This window comes from Drosophila arizonae, chromosome 4 (genome assembly GCF_054131065.1).
Source record: "Drosophila arizonae isolate 15081-1271.41 chromosome 4, UAZ_ARI_1.0, whole genome shotgun sequence".
Classification (NCBI taxonomy): Eukaryota; Metazoa; Arthropoda; class Insecta; order Diptera; family Drosophilidae; genus Drosophila; species Drosophila arizonae.
In genome coordinates this window covers 725,009-752,778 of record NC_142924.1, presented here as the reverse complement: position 1 = coordinate 752,778, position 27,770 = coordinate 725,009, and the positions used below count along the sequence as shown (strand labels likewise).

Genomic DNA, 27,770 nt, shown 5'->3' with positions numbered 1-27,770 from the left:
AGTTTCAATTGACCCGATTAGACTCCATGTCGAGTTGAGCTATGCCATTCACTTACCTCGACGCGCTGCTTGATGGGTCCCGGCATTTGGAGTTCGCGTTTCTTGACCGTCGACGAGATTTTGATGATGGAATGTTTCTGCTTCGTTGGCGTCTTCAACGATGACTCCTGAGCGTCGCGCACCAAATGCTCCGCTTCGAGCACAAGCTGCTTGATTGAATCATGCGAGACCTTGCCCTAAACAAGAGAGAGAGAGCGGAAAGGGAGAGCGAGAGAGTTAGTTAATGAGCATAGCGAATTGCAGAGTGAAAGAAACAATTGAGTGTAAATTGAGGGCGTATGAGGAAGTGCAGCTAACAGCTTGACGAGCTGTAAAGCAGAGATAGAGAGAGGGAGAAATGGGAGAGAGAGCGCACTATAGACTGTGAGGTTGTTGCCTTATCAGCGTGTTCTCCGAATTGCAGCAGTTAGTTTCATTGGGTTGATCTGGCCTATCGCTCACTCAGCTCGTTTCTCCGTTGCTATTCATTAGTGTTATTCATTGCATTCATTAGTACAGTCACTCACAGTCACTACACACTCACTCACTCGCTATATCACTTCTTATCTTCGATTTCTATTTGCATTTTCTTTCTTTTTTAACACTCTTATCTGGTTGCTGTTGCTGTTCTGTCTTTGCGCCTCAATTAAGTGAATCAAGCTAGAATTTTGCTCAAGGCCTTGCCAAATTGTAATTGTACCCGAGACTGATGTCACTATAAATACCCTGTAATTAACTCTAAATTGGATGAATGCGCAGTTGAGTCAGCTTTTCCCACTATACAATTATATGATTTATTTAAGCAGTCTTTGTTGTAAAAGTTATCGTTATAACATATCGATAACCAACGTAAGAAGAGAAATGGGCTATGTACTTATTTATTTGACCAGACTTTGAAGAGAAATATGTTATGTACTTATTTATTTAACTAGAATTTTTTTGCTTCGTCATTTGATTTCTATTTTTTGCTAGCAATCAATTTTACTTTGTTATCGATCAATTAATTCCAAGTAATTTCTAAATTGTGAGAATGAGTTCAAAGTTGCATATCGTATCAATACGTTCGCCAAAAGTTTAATGCATATAAATTTAAACCTAATCTTTGTGATTTATGTGGCTGTATTATCGATATACCGATAAGTAACACTTTTAGATAGCTTTCAAGCCAAGCAAATGCTTCTGATTTTCTAGGCCTAATATAATAATCCACAATAATCTGCTTTAAAACGTTTCATTAATCAAACATCGAAATAGTCTCTAATTGATAGAAAATGACTATTGTAAAGAATCAAAGCTAAAGATCGATAACAGCTGTTTTCTTCAAATGTTCAGCCCTCAAAAAACAAAGAAACGTTGAGTAAACAAATCCAAAATTTAAATTTGACGAAATCTATTCGATTGCGCAACCAATTAGAACTTTGCAAGACAAAAATAGAAAAAGCCAGCGAAGCGTTGATAATGTTTGAACACATTTTCAGGTATTTTGTTGTTGTTGTTGCCCAACTAACTCGAAAACAAAGGCAAATGTTCGCGTTAACCTTTTTACAAAGAGACATTAAAAGCAAATGTTTAATTGCAAATTGTTTAGGTGTGTGTGTGCCTGTGTGTGTGTGTGTGTTGCACAATTGAACAATTCCAAGGTAGATTTTATAGGTTGGCTTTCGGCTGACTAAAAGTGACTCAGTTCGAGTTTCAGAGACACACACACACACACACACACACACACATAAATATCTCCATGTACATATTCACATTTGACAAGTTTATCTGGAGTCTTTTCGTATCACACTCTCTCGCTCCGAAAGTCAAGCTGTGTGTCGTCTGTGTTGAACACACGCTTCAACTTTATTGCTAATCTTTTGGCTTAATTTAATTAACAGTTTCCTGTGGACAGGCCACTCTAAACAGTTTGAGCAGCACTGCGGCTGTCCAACTACGCGCCGCGCTGCAAACGGAAACAATTTTTACCAAATGTGCAAATGCTGAACGTTTTACGGAGTTGCAGCAGCAACAGCGACAGCAACGACAGCAGCAACAGCTGCTGCAAGCGGCACTAAAAACCAAAACCAACAACAGCAACAGCAACAATTGAAAGGCCTCTGCGATTGGGCGTTTGCGATAATTAAAGGCAATTATATGGAGTTTGGCTTTTTGCTTAGCTATTGGCCAATTAAGCGAACAAACTGGAAACTTTGCTCACTGTGCTCAACTAAAGCTGGCAGCTCTTAGGGAATCGAGACGATAGTCAAACGATAGTGGGCAGTAGAGTCTGTAGAGATTCTAGGAACTGCTTGTAGACTTAAGCTAAAGTCTTTAACTAAGCTTCTATTATTATGTTGACGATAGTTAAGCGGTAGCTGAGCGATAGTTTGTGCTGTAGTTGTAGAGTTTTCACATGCTTTTTATTTCAGCTCATAAATTTGTACGATAGTTCCTTACGGAGTTAAATAAGCTCAAGGAATTTTAGTTTAATGACAACCAATTACAGAAGCCAAAGTCAAGTCTAAATCACATTTAACTTGTATGCGATAGTGTGTGTTTAGTAAACCGATAGTTTAACACATATCTGTGTTCTTCAATCAATTTAATAATATAATTTGATGCACATAACTTACTTAATTGATGCTCACAATTCTTTGCTTTACACTCAGTTATAGTTGCTCACGCTGCCATCTCTAGGGCGGATTTAGTAAACACAGTGGCTGACAAACTGTTCAAATGTCTGCAGACAGCTCAAGCTTAAAATTTTTTTTTATTTTTGTGTTTTTTTAATGTTTTTTTTTTTTTTTTGGCAGCCTTGACAATCGTCGTTTGGCCAATTTAATTGCACTGCGGCACGCAGCTCGCAAATCGCGAAATTTAATCGCGCAGTTTGACAAGCACTGCGCGCACTTAATTACACAAAAAAAGAAACACACACACTCACAATTTGAAATGCAAATTACGCAAAAAATCAGACAACAAGTTAACAATAAAAACAATAACAATAACAATAACAATTGCAATTGTAGCTAAACTAATGCAGCCTAGCTTTGTGGCTTTCTATTGTTTTGTATCTTTTTGTAACAGTGTATCCATGCAATTGTATCTATTGTTGTTGTCGCTGTATCTGTATCTGTATCTGTAGCACAACCGGCGTCTATGACTCTGCGAAACGTACTGAAAGTTTTGCCAGCGAATATTTTAGCTGATAATGATTTTCGCACAGTGCAACGAGATTAGATAAAAAAGCTGTCGAAAAAAACTATCGACTCAGTGTGATCGATCTGCGTGTGTCATCGATAACTGTGCGGCCTTTATTGCTCACAATTTCTAATGTGATTTTAGCTTTCTTTTAATTTTTGTTAACAACTCAATTCGAGCTGCTCGATACGATAAGATTAGATTAGATTAGTTCGATTTTAGCGCAGTGTACGTCATTGATGTTCGGTTTTATCAGCCTGCGAGCTCGATTGCTTATCGCACATAAATTAAACCAATACAAATACATATATTTATATATATATACATATAAATAAATCTCAACTTGCGAAATTTGTCAATATTAATCAAAGCATCGCGAATTTCACTCTCAATAAATCAACGCACGCAACGCAACACAGGGGAGGAAACTCTGGAGATGTCGCTGCCTGAGGGACAGTGAAAACAGTGCGTGCGATGGAGCTCGGGCTGGAGCTGGAGCTGAGACTGAGACTGAGACTGAGCAGAGCTGTGCCATTGCCATTGCAATCGAGTTGTCAGCGACAAATGCAAATGACGCACACACACACACACACATAGAGAGAGACGAGCAACATGTTGCTGATGTGTCTGGCCAAATAAAAGTGAGAGTTGAGCAGCAACAACAACAACAAGCAGACATTTGCCCATGTCCAGCCAGTTAATAATTGCTTCAATAACAACCAAAGAGCAGGCACACGACACATTGTGAGAAGCGCAAAGAGAGGTGTTTGTGGAGGGCTTGCTTTACGATGCAGATGAGAAGCGCATAGAAGAGTCTTTATAGAGTGTTTGTTTGAAGGAAATGCACATTAATACAAGATTTACTCCAAGAGAGCAGCTGAGCCAGCAAGACAGTTAAATCGGTTCATAAAACTCGTGTGAAACAGCGCTGTAAAGTTCTAAAGCGGCTCGAAGCGGATGTCGATGCCTGTCTGGCATATGAAAGTAATGTTGCTTTTGGCTATAGTTGTTTGCTATAATTGCATATTTTACTTATGATAGTAAAAATTGATTGAGCATCGTTAAAATTCAAAAATAAATATATTTGCAGTTTCCTCAATTATGATTTTTAGCTGCAAGAGTTCATTTTAATGGCCTTCAAGCGGGATTTAACTGATTTGTCATACTTCATCTGATAAGTCTCAGCAGTTGATATTGCAATGTGTTGGACTCTTTTGAATATTTGCACCATCATCTCTTATTAACTTTTAAGACTGTTCTGGTAGGGATTGCTTTACTAAAAGTGACCCTGATTTATACACAGATCTACTCAAATTGTTCTACACCAATTTTATGAGATCTGCCACGTCTTCTCCTGCCTTCTGCAATGACTTCATAGATTTCCCATGATTTTAATATGCCTATTCAGAAAACATTAATTAACTGCAATTTATCCAATTATATTTCGCTACATTTTCAACCAGCTCAACCATAGCCATATAGCAGATATCAACAGCTTGCTTATTAACAAATTGTTTTGCCAATTTAGCAACTATTTCCGAGACATTTTCCACTTTGCTTTCATTTTGCCAAACACTTGTAACACTCGGCAGTTGGCGGCCTTTTGATTTCCACCCGCTGGTTTTCACAAAAATAACTTCGATGAGTCTCTCGAATTACAAAGATGATCGTTTACAGCCCATTACAGTGCGGCAACTTGTCATTGGACATGTTTGCTGGACATGTTTACCAGCAAATTGACACGAAAAAGCCACAAAAAGAGCTTAGAGAAATTCGAGGCGAATTCAGGCAGACACACGCACCACTGGACCACTGGACCACCGGACCGATAGTCGGACTACCAACAAAGTGGTTCAACTGTATCGATCGAATCGATCGCAGTCGCAGCTCGTGTGCATTTCAAGCGAAACTGAAACCATGAGAGCCCAACTCAACAACAACAACATCAACAAAGAGGAGCCGTCGAACCGTTATACATAATGCCAGAGCAGAGCAGCGGCCCAGCTCAGCTCAGTTCAGCTCTCCCTCCAGGCTCTCGAGCGATCATGGTCACGGTTGTGCGAACGCGCGACACGCAATGTCTCCGACTCGGCGCAGCGCGGCTGCCACAACAAGATGACAAATTGCAAAGTACCGTGAATCTATATATTTCTCTCTTATAGTGTGTCGATGAAAGGGAAAACACAGCGCACTCGAGTTGTGGGCAGTCTACACTGAGAGAAACTGAATGGAAGTTGCAGGAAAGAAACTTCGATCCAAGATGAAGCTGTCTCTAGAAGAGAGAGAGACTACACTGAGAGAAAAAAGATTACCTTTATAGTTGTAGAAGATGAGAACTGAAATATATGTAGATAGAAGCAGAAATAGACTCTAGTTGCCTAGCTGTGGGGACTAGGGGGTAGAGCACTCTATGCTCTTAGTTGAGTTTTCACCGCGTCTCAACTTAATATAAATCAAAATTGGTTTGGTCAGCGTGCGACTTAGAGAAAGTCAATTAGAAGACATTCATTTCTCTAGCTGTGACTGGACACAAACGAAGCGCAGGAAGTGTTTCCGCTTCCTTTACAGAGTTTTATAGCAATGACAAATGCTCAAGGGAGAGGGGAAGAGTCGAAGAAAGAAATAGAGATTGAGAGAGTTAGACTAAGCTCTCGACTTACCTTAGCTGGCGACATAGTCGCATTGCTGCTGCTCGCCTGCGATTTGCCGGACTTGGCCGACTTGGCGGGCGAGCGAGGCGGCAGGCGACTGCCTCCGTTCTGCTGGGCAGTTGGACTCGAGTTCCCATTGGTCATGTCGCTGGGCCAAACGCTGATGTTGCAGATGTCTGCGCGACTATAGAAACTGCTGCTGTTGTTGTTGTTGTTGTTGTGGTTGTGGCAGAGCAGCTGTAAAGGTAACCAAAAAGTTGTTTTAATTAAGGTTGTCAGGCAAAGCGAATGCCTCTGTCCCATAATCAATCAGCTGAACGCAGAGCCATTTCCTGCTGCTGCTGCTGCTGCTGCTGCCTTTGCTTCGTGTTGCATGGCTCTATTACAATGTGCCTGCCACCAATATATCCATAAATCTGGCCCGGTCGAACGTGTCCTCGTTGCAGCAGCCGCAGCAGCAGCAGCGCCGTCTGTCCTCTGTCTCAACTGTCTCGCTGTGGACCCTTTCAATTGCACAAACTGTGTGCTAAGTCTCTTTTCTATCTATACCCTGTACTTAATGAAAATGCAGGCAATGGGTACAGTGGATACTCTAAGTTAAGCTATCACAGAGAGAGAGGCAGAGCCGCCACAATTCCTATTCATCATGAATACTTTACACTTTGTGCAACAGAAGGGTATCTTTGCGCCAGTCACTCCCGACTGGAGCACTCGGTCGTCTTGAGTTGCTTTTGTTTCTTGATAGTTTTGTATGCCGCAATGAAGAAATAAATCACACGTTTTTAGTTAATTTCGTACTTTCCCATTTTTGACGTGCGCTGCTCAGTTTTTCCTGGACTATCGCCAGCTCTGACTGACTGACTGTCCGTCCGTCTGCCTGCCTGCCTGCCTGCCTGCCTGTCTCTCTGCCTGGCTGGCTGACTGACTGACAGTCAGAGCAGCCCAGCAGCGGCAGCAGTCGGGAGTCGATAGTTGGGCATCAATTTTGAATGGCAGCTGCTGCCGGGACGGGAGTCGATCGGGCCGCGGCTGCATGATTCGCTTTCATTAACCCAACTGCTTAATCATCAGGTGCAGGGGAAACCAGAAGGCAGCGCAATAGGAAAAAGAGGCGGTAGCCATTTATTGAAAAGCTGCCTCTACTCACCCCTCCGCCCTAGTCGCCTCCTGTCCTGTCCCCCGCCCCGTTTAAACTACTCGCTTTTGGGCTAATGGCAAACAAAGTTGCAACCAACAACCAACAAAGCAGCAACTTTATTGACACAAGTCAACGATAGACAGAGAGAGAGAGAGAGAGAGAGAGAGAGGGAGAGGGAGAGGGAGAGACTCCACTTGGCAGACAGACAGCAAGTCAGCGATCGAATTGAAATCGAATGAAACTCAAACTGCAGCGGAAAAGTCCGAGACTGTGGGAACCTGTGTGGCACGTTGCTGTTGCACACTTTGCTGCCTTTGGTCTGCTGCCTTCTGCCTGCTGTCTGAGATTTGTGTTAGCGAATTTTGAAATTTTTGTGGTCTACACATAAATGGTTAGGGCATAACAACACTCGAGTTCTCAGCCCAGCTCAGCTCAGCTCAGCTCTTGTCTTATTAGCCAGCTCTATGTGGCAGGCTATTAGCAAATAAATGAACGGATGAAAGATTAAAGTTAAATCAACTCTCGTTATGGTAATGAACATCATGCAACCAATTGACATTCAGTTTCAAGCTGTGCAGCAGCAGGAGATATTACCAAGTACATTGCGATAGTGTTTAGTTTGTCTAGTTATGGCTAGAACCACTAGGTATCCTACTGCTAGACAATTAAGTCCTCGAATATACTGATGAATCCTACGCAAATTGGTAGTCGCTTAAGAGCTGGGATAACTGGGATTGCTACGGTCTTAGACTTGGTCAGTCTAAGCGATAGCTCACCAGATCTCTCAAGAGAACAACTTTAGTTATTGACTTTCTTAAACTACTCCTATTTCATCTACTACCATCTGTTACAGGCAACCTGTTTAGCTGTAATAGAAGACCTTTTTCATCTTCTCTTATAGCTAAGGACCGTCTATGTTATGCCTCTTTCAACTATATCCTAGCTATTTCTTCACCCAATTTCAACCGAAACCCATATCTATCTCCTTTCATGTAACCCTCTGTCTATCTTCATTTATATTTATACTAGTCAATTCAGTATAGATAATATTGGCTCGATCCAACACTTGACGCTCTACTCACCTGTGCTGCATTTCCATTTGTGTTATCAGCAACAGTTGCCTCGGCAGCGTTCTCCAGATTCAGCTTCAGTTGCTGTTGCAGTTGCTTAGAGTCAAAGCGCAACTGTTGGTGGTGTTGTTGTTGTTGTTGTTGCTTGTGATTATTATTGTTGGCATTCAGTTGCTGCTGCTGCTGTTGCTGAGGGGTGTTGTTGTTGTCGCTGTCGCACTGCATTTGTTTGTAGCAATTGTTGCTAATGATGTGTCTCATGTTGCTGTTGCTGTTGCTGTTGCTGCCATCGCTGGCGCTGCCATTGATTTGAAACTGAATGTCCATGTCGACAATGCTGCGCTGCATTTGGGTAACCCGTGAGGTGGCCGAGGTCTCCGTATGGACACCGTTCGAATTGGACGAGGAGCAGGCGCTGCTGCTGTCGTAGTTGCTGCTGCTGCCGCCGACAGCAACAACAGTTGCGGTTATTGCTGCTGCTGTTGTTGCTGCGACTGTTGCTGTTGCCGACGTGGTCAACAGCAACTCCTTGTTCTCCTTATCAGAGTCGTCGCTGACTCCAGCCACGGCGCCAGACGTTGTCGATGAGATGGCAGCCGACTGCAGACCATCGACGGTGGATGTTGCTGCTGCAGCAGTAACAGTTGCTGCTGCGCCCGTTGCTGCCGTGTAGAGCCAACCCTCGTCGTCGTCATCCGATGAGGCATCAGCCGATTTCAGTATCTAAAGGAAGGTTCAAGCAAAAACTCAGTATGCAATACACAAATAAAGCAGAAGCAGAAGCAAAAGCAAAAACTGTGTGGGCCCACGTCAAAGTTGCAGGCTTCAGCTGCGGCTCCGACTGTGGCACAGCGCGATGAAGATGAAGTAGTAGAAAATGAAGTTTAATTAGCGTTACTTGCGCAAAATGGCAAATTGTAACTTGTAGTCACAGCAACAGCACCAGCATCAGCGCCAGCAACACCAACAATTGCAGCTACAAATTGTTGTTGCTGCTGCTGAGTGGCAAAAATCTTTTGAGCTCGCCTCAAGTGCCGGTTGCCTCTGCCAGCACGGCCATGGCTCGCTGCGACCTCTGCTCAGAGTAGGAGTTGCCGCCGTGCCGCCCTCTAACAAATGGCTGTCTGTTGTTGTTGCTGCTGCTGCTGCTGCTGCTGTTGCTGTTGTAGTTTTCTCTGTTTGCAATTTATATTAATGCTGTGACGTTTCGTTTGGTTTGTCTCGGTGACCTTAGGCTTTGCATGCAGCCAATGCACTCATCACTTGGCTTACAGCTCCGAGGAGCAAAGAGCAACAGCAAACGGCAACAGCAGCTGTTGCAGGAGCTGCAGCAGCAACAGGTGCACACAGGTCTCAGCTACGCCGACTCCCACTTGTCATTCGAATAACTGAATTTCATTTCTATTAAATTAATTTCAAAATTCCTCAAGCAAAAGTTTTTAATTAAAGAAACTGATAGAACTTATCAGGAAAAGCTACATAGAAGTCTGAAACTTGATACGATATGATATTTTTGTACATCGAGTACTTTGACATACATATAAGTACGATGTCTCAGAAGTAAACGACTTCCAGCTTCTTTTCTTTTCTTCACTCTACCTAATACGCTCTACTTTAATGTCAATAGGTACTATTACCCCTATTACCTATCTCAGAGATCTCTCACAGATCGCTTCGCTAACGAGCAGTTTATAAGTTCTAACTTGTTTCCATCAGCTTCTTCAGTTGCCCAAGGGTTTAGGTCATTTATATAATTAATCAATTTCTGAGCTTTTTCTACTATGCCTTGATTAGGTAACCTAGCTCAACTTTGCACAAGCAAACTTTCATTATGAACTCAAAGCTCAAGTTCATGGAAAAGCAGACAAATAGAAAACACGGAACTACATGGAAGAGGCTAAAGAACTGGCTGAACTCTGACATGAGTCGACTAACTATAGCCCCCCAGGCGCGGGCTGAAAGTCGTTTAATGATTAATGATTAATGATGTAGCATTATTATGTATGGGCTACCAGATAATGAGCAGCAAAAGTTAATTAAGAAATTGTTAGGCATGCCAGAGACTAGAGAAAATGTATATAAACAATTATAAATATATATTTATATATGGTTAGTTTTCGGATAAAGAAAGAGAAAAACAATTTAACACATGCAAAACTCATGCAAATTGAATGCATTCGGCATGGGTTTTCATTTTTGTTTTGTTTTTGTCGATTGTCGATAAGTCGATAACCGCAACGAATTCGCTTTGGCTGATGATTGGGCTAGAGAGTCGATACCAACACCACCATGAAAGACCGTTCACCCTGGCTGCTAGCGGTACTTACTTCGCTGGCACGTTCCACCTCATGGTCCTCTCCAGCCGGGTCGGTGCCGGCGCCGCTCGTCTCATTGTCCGTGTCCAAGTGCTTGAAGTAGAAAATGGCGCAGTTCTTGGACTTGCGATTGGATCGATTGAACTTGGAGGTGTCATTATGACTGCGATGCATCTGCGACTTTCTCAGCACCGTCGGCGACTTGTTCAGGTCGTGGCCGTGGCCGTGGCCGTGACCATGCCCATTATGGACATGCCCATTGCTGTGGTGTGTGTTCGGCGTAATCACCGCGACGGCAATGCTCTTCGACTTGCCGTTGTGGCTGCTGTGGCATTGGGGCGGCAACATTTTGTTGCCGTGTCGCGTCTGCAGCAGCGACAAATTTGATAAATTTGGCGTCGAGCTGCTGCCGCTGCCACTGCCGTTTGGATTGCCGCTGGCGTTGGCGTTGCCGTTGCAGTTGATGCTGCTGCTGCTGTTGATGGCGTGCGACATATTCAGATGACCCGCCGTCAGCTGAGCCAAGCGCTGATTGAAGGAGATACCACTACAGCAGGCGCCTCCGCCTCGCCTCAGCTGCTGCACTTGCTCCAGATCGCTGCTCTCGGAGTCTGCCTCAAAGTCGGTGAGCGTAGCCGCTCCAGCCGCCGAGTTGCTGCTGTGGCTGAGGTGGTTGTGGTGGTGGTTACTTTTGCCCGGTCGCCAGGCTCGCTTGGCAATCACAAAGTCAACAACGTCGGCGTCGTCGTCGTCTTCCTCGTCCGCCTCGTCACCAGGCTGCGTTCGGTTTCGGGTGTTGGTTTGTGTTTGTGTGTGTGGAACAGAGATTGGTTAGGCAAATGCATTGGCAGGCAGTTAGAGTAAGGCTCAGGCAAACTCAGACTCACACATACACACACACATGGACGATAAGAATATTTGCATGCTGCTGCAGTGCTGCCAACTCGGTTGGAGTTTTGTGACTGGATTGGGACTCTTAAGGGAAGCACTTCATACCTTTTAGACATTTTGGGTTTGGTTGGGTGGGGTTGGGTATATGCAAGAGCTGACAGTTGCACATAAAACGGAAATTCAGGGATGACAACTAAATTGATTCATGTTAAATCATTTAAAATAATACGAATTCGAGTAATTCGAATGAAGATGTTGACACTGCTGCCAGAGGCAACTTGGGTAGCAGAGCTTTTCATTCTGCATTTAACAGTATTTCTTGAGCTATTTCCTTTTCTGAGTTTGTACTTTGGAGTCCCCGAAAGCTGTTCAGAGCTGCCAACTCTATTCAAATATTTAAGATCTATAAGTAATATGCTTTAATGCACACTCATTACTGATAGAATATAATTTTCTTCTTTTTGGTACCTTAAAGGCTGACATAACTGTTAGGGTCAAGCAAGCATCAAGTCATTTATCGCAAAGGTCAAATCGTTAGGCTCGCTTCATTTGCCAGCTCAAGTTCTCGGCTGTTGGTTTACAATTTTGGAGTTAGGAATAATAGGTTGAGGGTTAGGTTTTTTAGGCTCGAAGTAAGTTGACAATACTGTAGAAGGCATGCACTACTATGTATTCTAACTAGCAATAACGACAGACACAACAACTACAAACGAACAAACATACAAGAGGAGGACAACGCGCAGACTCTGCGCACAAATTTGGCATATATGCAAATGTATTTGGTTCTGCCTACCTTTTGGGTTGCGATACAATCGCGTGACTGATCCTCAGCTTGGACGCTGGCAACGACGATCTCCGTGGCAGTTAGCTGACAGCGCTGCAAGAGCTCCGTCGAGTTATGGCTGGGCGCACTCTCGCACTCCAAATCCAAATCGGAAACGGCCTCGTTCAGATCGTCCTCGGTGGCTGCGTCGCCGTCTTCGCCCTCGTAGCCGAACGAATCGTCTTCGGTGTCGTCGTCGTCATCCAAACCGTTCTGTATGAGAAGCGAATAGAGAGGTTGAGGTAATGAGTATTGAGTGAAAGAGAAGGTGTTGCTAGTTTAGAGATACAGCTAGCTAAGCTATATATAATCTGCCTACAGTATTTTCTCATATAATCCAAGTTTACAGGGTATATACAAGTTCGACCACTCGCTCATTTTCTCTGCAATATGAATTTCAGTTTTTAATTGGCCAACTTGATTTGGATCTGAGGAAAGCATAAATATTGCTCAAGCAGCCGCTGGTCAGTCGCATTTTCACAATTTTCACACATTTCCAACACAATTTCCCATCACGTAACGCGATGACTGTTGCGAGTTTCCTTCTTCGCATATGTTATAATTGCTTTCAATTGCTGCGCCGTGGCTGGGGCCAAGTGCCAGACAAACAGACATAAAATATATATGAAAAGTAACAAAAAGAAAACACGACAAGCAGTTGCCCAGACAGATGATAGATAATCCGAAAAAGTGAAAAAGAAAAGCAATGAGCAGCAGGCGGCTGAGGAAAAGCACACGTCATGTGGGTGGCTGTGGGAGGAGGCGGCGCGCACTCATCTAATGCGAGGGCGGGCCTTGAAGCCTCTTGAAAATTAACACGAAAAACACAAGTGCTCAACATTTGGGAAAGCAGCTAAATAGTTGGCAGCTTAACCTCCGTTGACCTTGGCTACCCTTCGTAGCCCCAGCATCCCATTCCCCTTTACATTCATTCAGAACATCATCTGCTTTTGCAGCTCATAAAAATTTGAAAATTTCATTATTAGCCCATCGCAAACTGTAAAATTTTTAATGCCTAACATGTTTCCCTCCCGATTTGCGTAATCTTCAATGTAATTTGTGCCTCGGGGGCATCGGAATTCCATGTTAACGACGTCTGCTGAAGGTCAGCAGCAAATAGTTTGCTTCTATTAAGAGTCTGCTACATGACCAAGTTCCGTAGATACAAAGATGAAAGAACAGGTAGAGTTTGGATGCTAACAATTTGAATACCCTATAGATTTGTATAGTTCTAATGAAGCTAGAGATTATACATAAGCAAAAGTCGTTTGGAATTTCCATATCATGCTAAAACCTCTTGCCGACTTTAGCTAGTGAGAGAAAAATAAAAGAGGTTGGAGAAAATTTAGTTTTCCGAGGGGAATTTGACTATCTAAAGAACTGCTCTTAAGTTGCTTAAGCTATTTTTAAGGTATGTTATTCAGTACTACCTCTAGCCTACTCTACCCTTCTTTACAGTTCCAGGGTATCTAGACATGATTTATGGAGTATTTGGCAGCTTTTCAAACACTTGTGCGAGGCGCCTTTAGATTAGTTTGTTTACATTCCAGAAGGCATCAACAGATCTTCAGCCCAGCGAGTTTACCTTTGAACGCGCAGCAGCAGGTGTAATTGGGCCAGACAAACAAAGTGAAGGCGAACGAAAATGGACACTACAAGTCAATTTGATGATAAACAAATGCCAGAAATCCAAATTGAAATCAACTCAGCTGAATGGGCTTAGTACCCGCATTTAGATCTCTAGATTAACTAAAATAATTCCAATAAAATAAATTCAATCTGTTCTCTTGATTTACTAAAATAAATCCAATCCGTTCAGCTAAACATATTCATATTTAACTCAATCCAATAAAATCGAATGACAAGCTAAAGAAAGCCAGTAAACCTTTTTTCTCAGCTTATTCCAGTTCAACTTCTCTTTGGCTGCCTTCGCCCACAGCTCAGATAGGTTGGCTCTGTCGGGCCTACAATTTATGAACTTATTATGCAAAATGCATTTACAGACACACACACAGACAGAGAGAGATCCCATCAAAAAGGTGGCAACGCCTTCCCCTTGTTGTTGCTTTGTCTGGCGGTTCTTTCCTTTGTTGCCTGACTGCCTTCGACTGCTTCTTTTGCTTTAGCTGGAAATTAAGTTCAAGTTTATCGCAACGCACTTCACGCGAAACGAATGCGGCAGGCGGGCGACGGGCGTAGGGGGGCGTGGCTGCGCAGTTGGACACGTGACGTGAAATGTTGTAGTTGTAGCTAGTTGTTGTTGTTGTTGTATGTTGCCAGCTTAGCACCTCATTTGCCCCGAGCTGAGCTGAGCTTCGCTCTGTGCTAAAACTATCATTAGGACGCGAGATAAACATCGGCCACGTACAGTGAAACCACACTAACAGCAACAGCAACACGCAATCTTTCGTTCTGTCACAATTCTCATGTCATTTTCTCTGTCTCTCTCTCTCACTGTTTCTTTTTCCAGAGAACTTTAGTTCCTTTTGTAATATTTTTATTTTACCAACACGAAAAACAACTCGAAATGTGATTGCTCGATAAGTTTTTGTGTTTCTCTGTGCTTAAAATATGTGTGGGAAATTTTGTGTGGCTACTGTTTTTTATTCTCCCTCCCTCTCCCTCTCCCTCTCCCGCTCTCTCTCTCTCTCTTTCTCTCTATCTTTATTTGAAATTATGAATTTCCCACACGCCAACATTTAATTATCACTAAACGCTTTCATGTCATCGATGTGGAGCTTAACTCTATTAACATATTACGTTCGTTCGCTCGCAGGGGGCGTGTAATTGTCGTGCAATCAGGCAACGAGAAGAAAACAAAAACGTGAGCTGCAGCTGGAAATTGTTGTTAGTGTAATGCATGCCCATATATCTACCTACAAAGCAAACAAACATTGGAAATTACATATACATAGCTGACAGCTCAGTTAAGAGCCACTTGATCAATTGCTTTGTCACTTTGTACACTTAGGGAAATTAGATACCTAGAATGGTGCAGTAGCTTCTCTTTAGCCAACTTGGAGTTGGCAATTACTTGCATATACTTAAAATTAAATACTCTATAGATCTATTAGATGATATGTACTTTAAACTTGTCATAAACTTAAGCAAACAACAACCTTTTTGCTCAGTGTACCGTTTATTAATAGAATATTATATCAAAGGCAAAGTGATCCCATGTTTCTATTGTCTTATTGAAGTGACAAATGTAAACAAACGAGTATTGTAGATCGAAAGCCAAACGTGATTAAACTAAGCTTAAATCAAAATATTTCTATAGAGCTATAAATCTCTAAAGATCTATTCAATAATAAAGAAATTAGCTTGCATTTGCAATGCATTCAACAGCAACATCAATGCAAATATATTGCAGACATAGGCAGCAACAGCAACGGCAGCAGCAACAGCTAAAGCGTTGACAACCCGCAGCTACATGAAAACGTCCAAGTCATATGAAAGCAGCAGCAACAACTTGCAACATGCCCAGCTTTTTGCCACACAAACGCAGTGCAAAAGTATGCGATGACAACAGCAGCACCCGCTGCAGCAACAATATTATTACCAGCATTGCTGCTGCTGCTGCTGCAGTTGTTGTTGTTGTTGCTGTTATAGAAAACATTTCCTGGTGCCGCAGCAGCAGCAGCAGCAGCAGCAATGTTCACAATTTAGCGCAGCTATTACAAATCGCATTAGACGCTAAATTTAGCCAAGTTGCAACAGCAACAGCAACAGTTGCTAGAATGACGACAATATTTGAGCACAGATTTAGGCTTCCCGAGCGGGCTATGGCTTTCGAGTGACCCTAATAGGTTGACAGCGGCTGCACAGCTGGCAACATGTTGCCGCAACACGTGCGTGAGTGGGTGTGTTGCCGGCCCACGCATGGCGCATAATTTGCAGGTTGTTGCTGTTGCAATTGCTGTTGTTAAGTTAAAGGTGTTGGTATGATGAATGGCAATGCAGAATAGTTGTAGGCCAGCACAGGCTGACAATTCGCAGTCAATAAAAAAGATAACTAGACAATGCCAGAGAGAAGGGGAGAGCGGGAGGGAGAGGGTGGCAGAGAGTGGAGTGGGACAGAGATAGGCAGCTAGACAGTTGAACAATGCAAACAAAGGCCGCTTTTTGACATTTGCCAAATGTCAATATGCCATAAATGCAGCACGGGAAATATCATTGCAGGAAATCGCAGAAAAAATATGCCAGCGGCGGGTGGTGCACAATTAAATACCCTAACTAGCATAAGAAGTGCGATATGCGTTATGGTATCTAGTGTCTGACCAGACACTAAATGATAAGGAGTAAAACTAGGGTATTACGGTACTAGATACTGTAAGGCATACCAGATGTTAGGCACTAGACATGATCCCTATAGATATCAGGTAGAAACCACTAAATATCCGAACCCAAAAGATATCAAAGAATGAAGACTAAAGAGCCAAGCTATAAGAACTTGAGGCTTAAAGATTGCTAGATACTAAATATGATTAATATTAAAATATTTATTTATAAATGTAGATGGATGATGGAACGTTTCCAGTAAAAAAGTGTATTCATGTAATGTCAACTTCTTTAAGAACTTCGTAATGCCCATTTGCAGCTAGGGTATAGCTCAGCTTGTTGCAATCGAAGATGTCTCTGTCTCAGCCATTGTTTTTGTGCCCTGTTGCATTAGCTGCTGATTTATGTGTCTGCCTCAGTGTGTGTGTGTGTGTGTGTGTGTGGGTTAGTCTGACGCGTTGACAACATTAAACACAGCAGCAACATGTTGCTGGTTGCCTGTGTTGCTGCTGCTGCTGTTGCTGTTGCTGCTGCTCCCATTGCTATGTGGCGGCATTTAGTTGTTTACATTTGGCTTCATCTCTGCTCAGCTCCCCAGCCCCTCAGCTCTCCAGTTGCTTTCTGCATTGTAATTTCCCCATTGATTACATTGCGGCCACATCTCGTTTGACTTGTGCTCGTCTCTTTCCGTTCCATTCGCTTCGACTCGACTCGATTCGATTATAGGAATTGGAAGTCGTCGTCTGTTTACCAGCTGCTGCCACAATGAAGCAATTTGGCCATGTTGCTGATGTGGCTGCGGCTGCTGCTGCGGCTTTTACTCTTGTTGTTATTATTCTGAGCTATTTCTTACTTTTTTATTGCCATCATCCGTTGGCCGGCTCTATTCAGGGAGCTCCCGTTGACTCCCATTGTTTGATTTTGCAATTAATCATTGGCAGACAAATGTCTGGCATTTGATTGAATATGTTAAAAATATATCTTTGTTGAATCTTGGTTGATCTACATATAACCAAGTTTAAATTTAGAAAATCTTTTGCATACACCATAGTTTTCTAGCACAGGAAGTCTCTTTCACTATTTTCTTTCACTTTTGCATTCAGTTTTCCTATGTTTTCCCAACAATATGCAGATATGGTGAGCTATTAACGTTTATTTTTATGATCTTCCGATAGAGCGCATATTATGCATTTGTTGCCTGAAGTGCTACAAATACGTAAATTTCTATGGATATTGGGGAAGCTATTTATTAATTGATATTTAATTAATTTGACTAAATAAAATTTAAATATGAACTGAAGCTGAGATTGGTATAGACTGTATCATAGATAGATTCATATCGATGGACCACATAGAGAGTCCATTAGAGCCTCTACTGATGCTCTCTAAGAGTAGCTGCCTTCTGCCCGCTTTAGGCATCATCTAAGTACTTATTACTCTGATTCTATCTATCGCTGTGTATTTATAACTCTTCATATCTCACATATATATCACATTGCATTTTCAGAGTTTCAATTTTCCTGTTTGACAAATTCAAATAAATTTCCAATCTGGATTTCATCACGCGCCTCGCATGCCATATTTTCAACTTCGATTTCGTTCCATTAGCTAATATCTGATTAGGCACCAAAGTTGGCAAATGTGGAGAGCATAATGAACAATAAATGGCAGATTGGAGCACACATTTGTGCGCGTAATTGAAATGGAGAGCCAAAAGGCAACCCAGGCCAGGCCAGGCCGGGCCTCGGCCAGCTCAGTTGCAAGCTGCATCATTAGCTGCCACTAAAAGTGGATCAACTAACGGTCAGACAGGCAGCCGTCAGCCACTCAGCCTGGTGGTTGCTGGCGCTGAGGCTGGAGCTGGGGCTGGGGCTGGGGATGTGGCCACATTATAAAACAATTTCTCACAAAAACCCACCCAATTTGCCTGCTAACCGCACGACGGGTGTTTTTTTTTTTTTTTTTTTTTTTCGGCCAAGCTTCCAATTACAAGCAGCATTTGGCTAAGTGTTGTTGTGGTCGCTGCCGCTGCCGCTGCTGCTGCTGGCTAGCGGCTAATTACTGTACCCATACCCCCAAAACGAAAGTGAGACCGAGAGGCGGTAATTACCTTTCTGGCCAGCTGCCGTTTAACGGCCTTGCAACGCGCGCCTCCAAAAACACAGAAAAAAGTGAAACCTGAGCATAGTTTTGCATTACATGTAAATAGACGTATATATATAATTGCAAGTAAATGTATATCGACTCATTGTTTAGCGCTTTGTGGCATGCAACGGCAGGCAGCAGCAGCAATGGCAACTGCTTCCGCGTTGCTATTGTGGGTGGCACGCCCCGTTTGCAGGTTGTTGCAAAAAATTTACATAATTATTGTGATTTAATTTTCGCATTTTCCGGGGAAGCAAAAGACACACACACACACACATGCATACACACGCAACAACAATTTGTAACTGTCGTTGTTCAACATGCAAATGCAGTTCCGATTCGTGTTGCATACAGCAACAAAAACTACAACAACTACAGTAACAGTAACTACAACAACAACCCAGTTAGCCAGTCAGACATATGTTCGCCCGTCAATTATTATTCAAAGCGCATTCGTTCATTTTCATGCCTCGCATTGCAGTTCGATTTATGAAAGGCTTTAAAAAGCGACAAGCAAATGCGATCTAGAGTCAGCTGACAGACTAGCAGATACCCTCTTAGGCAGCGATAGGACGAGAACAAAACTATGCTTGTATAAGCAATCGATATTTATCGATATCACATTTCGCAGTTCAATTTCCAATTGATATTTATTGAGAAGATCTGAAATCATTAATAGACTAGGAGATGTTCTGCTAATATTTGTCTACATTATCCTATAGATTATAGACTAGACTAGACTGTATATACATATGCCTCGAGGCTGTTGTTATGTATCAAATAAATATTTATAGGTTGCCAGCTTTCTATCTGTTATAATAAACATAGAGTTTATCATACTCTTCAATCTGTTGCTAAAGGGGTATCTCAGCGAAATAGTTTTGGCAGTTATTAATTTGCATTCGAACTTTTATTTTTGGGTCTTTTGAGTTTTTTCTTTCCGGGCATTGGCTACCATCTTTTGTGTGTTTTTGGCATAGCTCGAATTTCGGTTGATTTATGCTTCGGGGCAGTGTGATTGATGTGCCGCAGCATTTAAATATTTGACGAGCGGCAATTAAATTCATAAATCGTTAACATTATTTTGATCGACGTTAATTGGCTGTTCGATTGTTCGATTTGTTCATGATTGGAAATCCAATTAGCTTCGCTCGTAGAGTGTTGATAAACGATAAACGATAGACTAGCAATGCAAGAGAGAGAAACTGCCTCAAGGTTGACTAAATAAAGTTAGTTGTTAAAAATTGTATAGACTATTTAATAAGAGCTGTTGTTCAGGTCTACAGTTGAAGGAAGTTTTTTTCTCCCGATCAAATCACAAGCTAAGGAATTTCCCGCATACAGCCTCAGGCTCATCTTTCTCCCATCTCAGGTTTAACAAAGGCATGTTTAATTTAACAGCAAGTTTAACATGAACAACAACAAATGTGGCCAGATGGGAATCGGACGTCTTTCATCACTTTCGCTTGGTATTTGGCCTTCGTTACATCAATCATAAGGTGCATTGGCCTTCTGCTTCGCAAGATCTGTATAATAACAACATCACATATAATACCCTATATTTTCTGGCCCAGAATAAACAAGAGTTCGACACGGCGATCGCAGCAGTCAAATATAATAATCAAGTGTAATCAATGTAATTCGATTGCAAACTGCATTTGTTTATCGAATGTGCTGAAGCGCACAAAGCAATTCATGTGTACGTGGGCTGAGAGAGAGAGAGAGAAGTCGCGATCGTCTCGCTGGGCACGTCGTAAATTCGATTTGGTTTATTTTCATTTGGTTTTTCTTTCTTTTTCCACTGCTGCTGCTTCTTCTTCTTGTTTGGCATTGTCTTCCCCTCATTTACGGCCGCTTTCCACAGATGCGGCTGCTGCTGCTGCCACGGCTGGTGGCAAGTTCGAAGTCTGCCTGTGTGTTTGGCGACCTCTGGGCCAAGTTTGTTGCAATGGGTCGCATAAATTTCACTTTTACTTGCTGCGCGTTTAATTTAGCTTTTATATGTGGCATATTTCACCACTGCGTGACACTGCATGCAGCAAATGTTGCTGGCAACATGTTGCAAAGCGCTGCCACATACATATATATATATATAAATATATACAGAGGTACATATATTTATATGGAGCACATGGCCAAGCGGCTAGAAAAGTGTTGCAAATTATATGGCAGCAACGTGTTCATTGCATCGGTCATGCTAGCACTGAGGGGGCGGCACTGGCAGAAGGGGGCGTGTTTTGTAGCTCGGGGGCCACAAACGAATGCAAATTGTTGCATCAGCGAGCGCAACGAAATGTGCAGGAAAACGAAATTGTTTCTGCAGGAGAAACTTGGCCACAAATGAAGCAGTTGCCGTTGCAGGCTGCCACATGAAATGCTCCAGAGCCGCAGGCCCGACAGCCAACTGCAGCAGCTCCTTCCGCTGCTGCTGCTGCTGCTGCTGCCTCCTCAGAGGGCAGCCAGAGCGTGTGGGTCAGTGCGTGCCTTGCATGAATTACGACATCCCAGAGCACGGCACGAGTCTAGCAGCGCTCGGTAGACACACTATTAAATTATACACAATTAATATGTTGTTACCGGCCTCGCTTTGTAAAGCTTTGCAATTATATATTGCGGTAGCCGGCTGCTTGGGGTGGCTCAGAACATTAGCCAGGAAACGTTTAAACTGGCACAAATCAGAGCACGAGCTGCAGCCGGAGGAGGAGTTGCCGCAGCTCCTCCAGTGCTCTCTAAACTGGGTCAATGTGATTATAGGCAAAGACTTTCACTAGCCAGCTGTCAAGTGAGTGGGATGAATGAAGCCAAAGAGCGAGACAGAGAGAGTGGGAGAGGGAGTGGAATAGCGTGTGTGGGCCAAAGAGAATTGAGAAATTATGTTCGAAAGGCTAGAAAGGAACACGCCATGCGAAAGTCTAACACAGAAAGTGGGTGAGCTTTATTGATCTCGTCTATAAATCGATAAATCTCAAGAGGAAGAAGACTTTTCATGTTCACTATATACGTTGTATACATATAAATGTAAGTCAACTTTAATTTATCGATAGTTGTGAGCGATAGTTTTATATTTAAATTTATGGCTGCTTGATTTTAGTGCATAGCCTTTAATGTCTTTATTCCTTTACAGTATTCTATCTAGTACACTAGGAGTTTCTGTTGAGCATGTAGCTTAATGCTTATATGTTATCGATAATAGCGAATCGATAGCTTTAATCTCCATTAGCTCTACTCAATTCCTGGTACCTGCTGTTTCATTTACTGCGTCTCCATTTTATTCTATGCGCCAAATTGTTAAGCAGTTTATCGATAATGGTTAATCGATAGCTTTAATAGCTTTGCATTGCCACTGCGCACATTCCGAGACTCACAAAACATTTAATTGCCCACAATCACGAAAGTATTTGTGCCTGGAGAAATTGTACTTCTCGCAGAGATTTTAATGTTTCTGTCGATTCGAAGCGACTTCTGCCAATGCATTGGGTGCCTCGGGCAGCGCTGCTGCTGCTGTTGGCCAAGTTGATGGCGTCCGAGGCATTTGTAGAGCTCGCATTGCCGGCATTTTCACCAAATGAATTAATTAAATCAGCGAGCAGAGACACTTTTGTAATTAGAAATGCCCGCAATTGGCAACTGTCCGCAAGAGGCGGACACACAAAAGGCAGCCGCAGCCGAAGGAAAGCAGGCGCCAATGCCAACTGACAATGCCTCAAAAGAGGAGGCATCCATCCACTGATGCGGCTGCGTTTCTATTTTCCAAGAATTCAACGTATGCCTCTGCTTTTTCTGTTTTACAAATAGAAAACGGAAAGGCGAAAACTTTGCGCTAATCCAACGTGAATTTCTTTAAGGTAAAACGAAGATAAAATCATCTGATATGAGATTTATTTTTGCAACGAGTCTCGAGGTGAAGTTCAGGGCCTAGGTCCAGCCATCGGCCAGCAATGTTGCTAAACTCATATTATGAAAGTGAAGTGGATCAGTTGATCAAGTGACAACTTCTCATAGCTTTATGATGCATTTCATGTTCCATTCACGTAATTCTATTCACTGCACATGATTCTATTCACATCTCCTATCATATCTGTGCACAAACTATATTTAGGGTTAAGTTTTCTTTAAGACTTACCGCGGTCGAGCTGCGTTTGCGCAGTAAATTATCCAGGCACAGCTGTAGCTCGAAGGCCTTCAAGTAGATCAGGTGATAGCGATCGCGCAATCGTTCCAAATTGCCTTCACCCTTTCGTGGATGGGCTGTGTTGTTGTTGTTGCTGTTGCTGTTGCTGCTGTTGCTGCTGTTGCTGCTGCCGCCAGCTGCGACAAGTCCAGAGCCAGTCGCAACTCCAACGCTGGGCGTGGTCAGTGGTGCTGCATCAGAGGCGAAGCCGCTGCTGAGACTGTGCGATTTGGTGGCCGAGTCGCTGGTCGATTCGCTGGAGCAGTTGCTGGTTAAGGAAGCGGGCTGCTGCGACTGCGACTGCAACTGCAACTGTGACTGCGACTGTGACTGTGACTGGGATTGTTCCCGTTCCCTTTCGGAGGCGGCACGTATGCAGGCGCTTACAACTCGAGCGTGTGATACAATTTCATGGTACAACACCTGGAAATAGACAAACGAAACGAAGCAGAGAAATGAAAATTAAATTGAATGCGAAAGGTGTCCAATGCGAATGGCTGTCAAGCCAATTGGAAAGCGAGCACACACGACGTATGCTTAATATGGCGCGCGCTTTGGCCACGTGATTTCGAGCCAAGCCAAGCCGCCAATAATTGCCCATGCCAATTGCCAATAAAGATGTTGGCCTGCCACAGCGCGTGGGCATTTGGCTTGAGCTTTGGTTTTGGGGCGCAGCTCAGACCGAGTCTAGACAGAACTATAAATGAAGCGACTGCACCTAAATGCACTGAGCGAAAAGATAGTTGAGTGGAGAGAGTGAATTCATAGAAGAGATTTTCCACTCGAGCAAAGCAGAAGTTGCCCATGTCATGATAAGAGATTTAAGTTTTCTATAGCTAAGAATTTAAAAACTTAGTCACTTACTTCACTTCCTTTCAATCGATCCATTTTAAGAACTATTTTTACCGATAAATCATGATATATGGCCAAAATGAGGGCATCTCTAGTTCTTATAGATGATACTATATAAACAGGTCTCACTGTATAGTAGAAGAACCCCAAGAAATTCTTAATCTTAGTCTCAGTTATCCTGCCTTCCTCTAAAAACAGCTAAGTTTGCCTAGAATCTTTTTACACCTGCTCAACTTTTTCGTGCAGTGCATTTAACTTCTCTCATAATAAACTCTTCTGCCTCCGTCCCCGCCCCTATCTGAACACCAGCCTCTGCTGCATTTCCGTTCATGCGCAGCAATTGGCTGTTGTCTTAGATTTTCATCACTCATTTGTCATTTTTTTTCGGCAGACGACTTGAGCGCAAACCCAAACCCAGTCGAGACAAAGGTCAAATCCCACACATTGCATAAGCCCATGATGATGCATCCGTCCATTGTATTGTCGAAGATTAATCGATAAATGGTATTGGCTAAAAAGGCTTTCCGCATCCATAGCCGCAGCCAGAGACAAGCGTGCGATATTCAATTTATCAAAGGGGGGAACAAAATGGTAAACAGAAAAAAAATAATTACAAATGTAATTGACACGCAGCAGGTCAGAGTTGAAGCCAAGTGGGCTGTGGGCGTGGCAGCGTCAAATGCCGCACAATGACACCCACCTAGCCGCCGCACACATGAGCAGCATTCGCATTCGCAATTGCAATTGCCGCGCTGTGCGGTTATCGTACATTGATCTTCATACAACAGTTTAACCTCAACGAACTCTTGCATCATGTTGTCTGTTGGCTAAGTAAACAGCAACAACAACAGCAACAACCACAATAGCTGTCAGCTTAAGCATTAGAAATCGATAAATATGATGAAGCGACCAAAGTCGTCGCAGGTAAAGTAAAATCCACCTGGTAGACACACTTATGGCAGCAACTGTTCGCATCCTGTGCATTTCACCAGCTCAAGTCATAAATTTACCATTTTCACCTGTTGGGCTGCTCATTTGTACCTTCTTTTTTAATGGACTCGACTCCACTCTCTCTCTCTCTCTGTCTTCCCCCTCTTTGAATGCAAATTGAAATGTCATAAAAAGGCGTTCGTTTATCGATTTGCATATGCGAGCTCCACTCTATTCTCTCCTCTCTCTTCCTGTCTGCTTCTCTTTGCAGCTCGTGCAAATCTTATGCACATGATTATCATCGACATTTTGACATTTGATTAAAGAAATAAAAAAAGCTTTGCAGCAGCAGCAGCTGCTTGGACAAGCCGCGACTTGGTCAAAGTTTCAGCACTGATGAATTGCAACACTGAAGTTTTCACTTTTACTGTGCCTGCAATTATAGAGAGTTCTCGAATATCGAAATCTACTTCACAGAACTGTAATAGGTAGCAAACATGCTATACTCACTCAACATTAATTTCTGTAATATCATAAAATTGGATATCCACTATAAAAGTCTGAATATATCAAAGTTTTTCTAATTATATCAACCACATGTTTTATCTATTCTAATCACAATCAAACATTTCTTATCTTAGACTTCCTTCCACATTATAGACTCATATTAAACTCCACCCACGCTTAGTCAACTTCTTCCACTCCAATGGCTTTTCCTTCGGCTTCACAAATATCTAAACGAGCGCAAATCGAATTCTATTTTATAGGAATTTTCCGCTAGATAATTTTCTGCATCATTACAGCGACTTGAGTTAGAAGTTGTGTGCATTATAATATTATGATATTTTCGCTGTTTTGCTTTTATCATTGTATCTAATTATGTGGCTCGACAAAGAATTTGTTCGCTACGTCGAGGGGTGCCCGAGGGGGAGTGCTTGGGTCTTTCTGTTTTCAGAGGCTTGGCTGTTTGCACAAACTCAAAACTCAAGCCGAGTGCAGAGCCCAATTCATAGCCATTAGCTGAGAGGCGAGTCGCGCGAGTCATGAAGTTGTTTCAAGTTCTTGGCAGAGGAGCCACAACCGTAAGAAGCGTCTGTGACCTGGGCAGGTGTGTGGAGGCGGTGTGGGTGTGGCAGTCAAGCGGCTGCCTATTTGCGATAGTTGCGGCTCATTACGAGCCGAAGAGCGAGAGCTACAAAGAAAACAATAACAACAACAACAGCAACAACAGCAACCACAAGACACAAGCTAAGCCAAACAATTGCTTGGCCATAGAGCAACGCCTTTCTCTTTGTTTAAACTCAGCCAAGAGTCAGAGTCAGAGTCGGAGTCGAAGTCGAGTCACAGTCGAGTTGGAGGCTGTAGGTTTATGGCTCCACTCCCCAATCTTTGCACGACTCTGGGTCTTGGCAATTTGGCGAGCCTCTTAATGTATTTTGCACACGCCACCCACCCACCTGAGAACGTCGAACTCCAACTCCGACTCCAGCCCGAACTCGACTCCAGTTTCAGAACTGAATTATAATAAAATATGAGCCAGAACTTTATGCAAAAAGTTCGTGACTAATCGGCGACTGAACTTGAGATGTTACCTTCTCCCCAGTGTTGTGATTGCAATTGAGACTTTGATGCACTCAGCCAGCAGGCAGCAGGCAGCAGTGGGCAGCTGCAGCAGCCATGCAGCAGGCGCCCAGTTGGCAACATGTTGCAAGACGAAGGCAGAGTGAGAGAGAATTTATTGGCTAAAGAAAAGTGAATGCACAGTAGGTGGGATACTGAATTGAGCACACAGAATGGCCAATGCAATATAAGTTAAGGTGTTGCTAGCTATATTTGTTAGAAGTAAGAATATTACAGTCGAGCGTACCCGACTGCAGAATTATCCAATCCATAGGGAAATTCAAGTATCGCTAGACACATAGACTAGGGAGTACGAGTAAATCTTCCTCATTTCAAGTCTATAGCTACAATAGCGACGAAATGGTTTCCGTGTGTACGGACAGATAAACGGAAGGATAGAAGGTCGAATAGACGGATGTACAGAAATATACAGCATAACGGATATTGCACAAAACCAATATGCTCATCTCACTGCGTGAACAAGTATACAAGTAATGTGTCTATTGTTCTATTGTTCCGCAGCAAATTCAAGGTCTGTGTAGAGGCTGCTGCTCACTGGGCAAATGCTTTCGGGACGTATAAACAATTTAGAGCTGATATTTACAAATCGCTTCAAAGTGTTTATTTATCAATTGTTATAGGTAATTGTAGTATGCTTAGCGGAAAACTGACAAAGAATTGTCTATAGATAATCGATTTAAAGGCGTATGTAGTAAGAAATAAAATATGTTTTTATATTTTCATAGCACATATCCCTCATTAGAAGACTCTTCTCTATATATTTGCTCATATTTAATCATGCATTTCATAATATTTTCATCATAAGCCCTTCTACTCAACTCTCCATTCGAGCTGTCAACGGCTCATTTCATGCCCATTCCCTGCTCGATTTCCCACTGCAATCACGTTTTCAGCCTTTAGTTTTTATATTTTCCAATAATTTTTACATAATTTACATAATTCTTTATGATTCCCTCTCAGCTCGCTTATGATTTGTGTGCATGCATTAAGCATAAACTCGAGCAATTTTTCCCAGCTGGCGCCAGTTGAAATATGACTTTCGACTACATTTTGCCCAGCTAAATGCTAATTGGACTCTTGTTGGCCACATAAATTCCATGCACAGTGGGCACACTTCTCCTTCTGCTTCTTCTCCTTCTTCCACTAGTTGTGCTTCCTCTTCTTTAGGCTAGTTGCAACACAGACAGAGGCTGTGGCTGTCCTCCAATTGTTGTCGGGCCGCATGACGCACATTCGCGCAAAGATCTTCTAATGCGTTCTGCTATTTATAAAGCTGAAGACTGGGCACTCTGCTCTGGCTGTGTGCCTGTGTGGCTGTGTCTCTCGATCGAGGTTCGTTGACTCACGAAATTCTTTCGTACAGTGTTGAGCAATAGCCAAGAATACCAACAACAACAATTAACTAGCTACAACAACATTGGATTCATGATCGAAAATGTCAGTACGTGACCTCGACCGCGTTTTCTAAATATTTATCGCCCCCCTTAGACACTGGGCACAGCCTACGCCCCTCGTCAGTTGAGATGCTGATATGTGTTCATATGTATAAATATACAGATATATATATCTGATTCACGCCGAGTTCTCACAAATTACAGCTCTAGAAAGCTTCACATTTAGCTCATATAAGTTCAATTCTC

At 42.8% G+C, this 27,770-nt stretch overlaps 1 protein-coding gene across 5 annotated transcripts in view; it reads right to left on the bottom strand.

Annotated features, from left to right (window-relative positions):
• Positions 1–27,770, bottom strand: part of klar (klarsicht) — a 148,202-nt gene that overhangs the window by 21,607 nt on the left and 98,825 nt on the right. For 2 of the 5 annotated variants that reach the window (XM_089466390.1, XM_089466391.1), the window contains exons 6-11: positions 22,660–23,130; positions 12,081–12,323; positions 10,409–11,173; positions 8,094–8,804; positions 5,883–6,110; positions 57–236 (exon numbers count right to left, since the gene is read on the bottom strand). In XM_089466390.1, the coding sequence (XP_089322516.1) occupies positions 57–236; positions 5,883–6,110; positions 8,094–8,804; positions 10,409–11,173; positions 12,081–12,323; positions 22,660–23,130 (2,598 nt within the window). Of the gene's footprint in view, positions 1–56; positions 237–2,654; positions 3,215–5,882; positions 6,111–8,093; positions 8,805–10,408; positions 11,174–12,080; positions 12,324–22,659; positions 23,131–27,770 lie in introns of those variants that run through there. The other 3 variants (XM_089466395.1, XM_089466392.1, XM_089466393.1) reach the window with 2 other exon arrangements.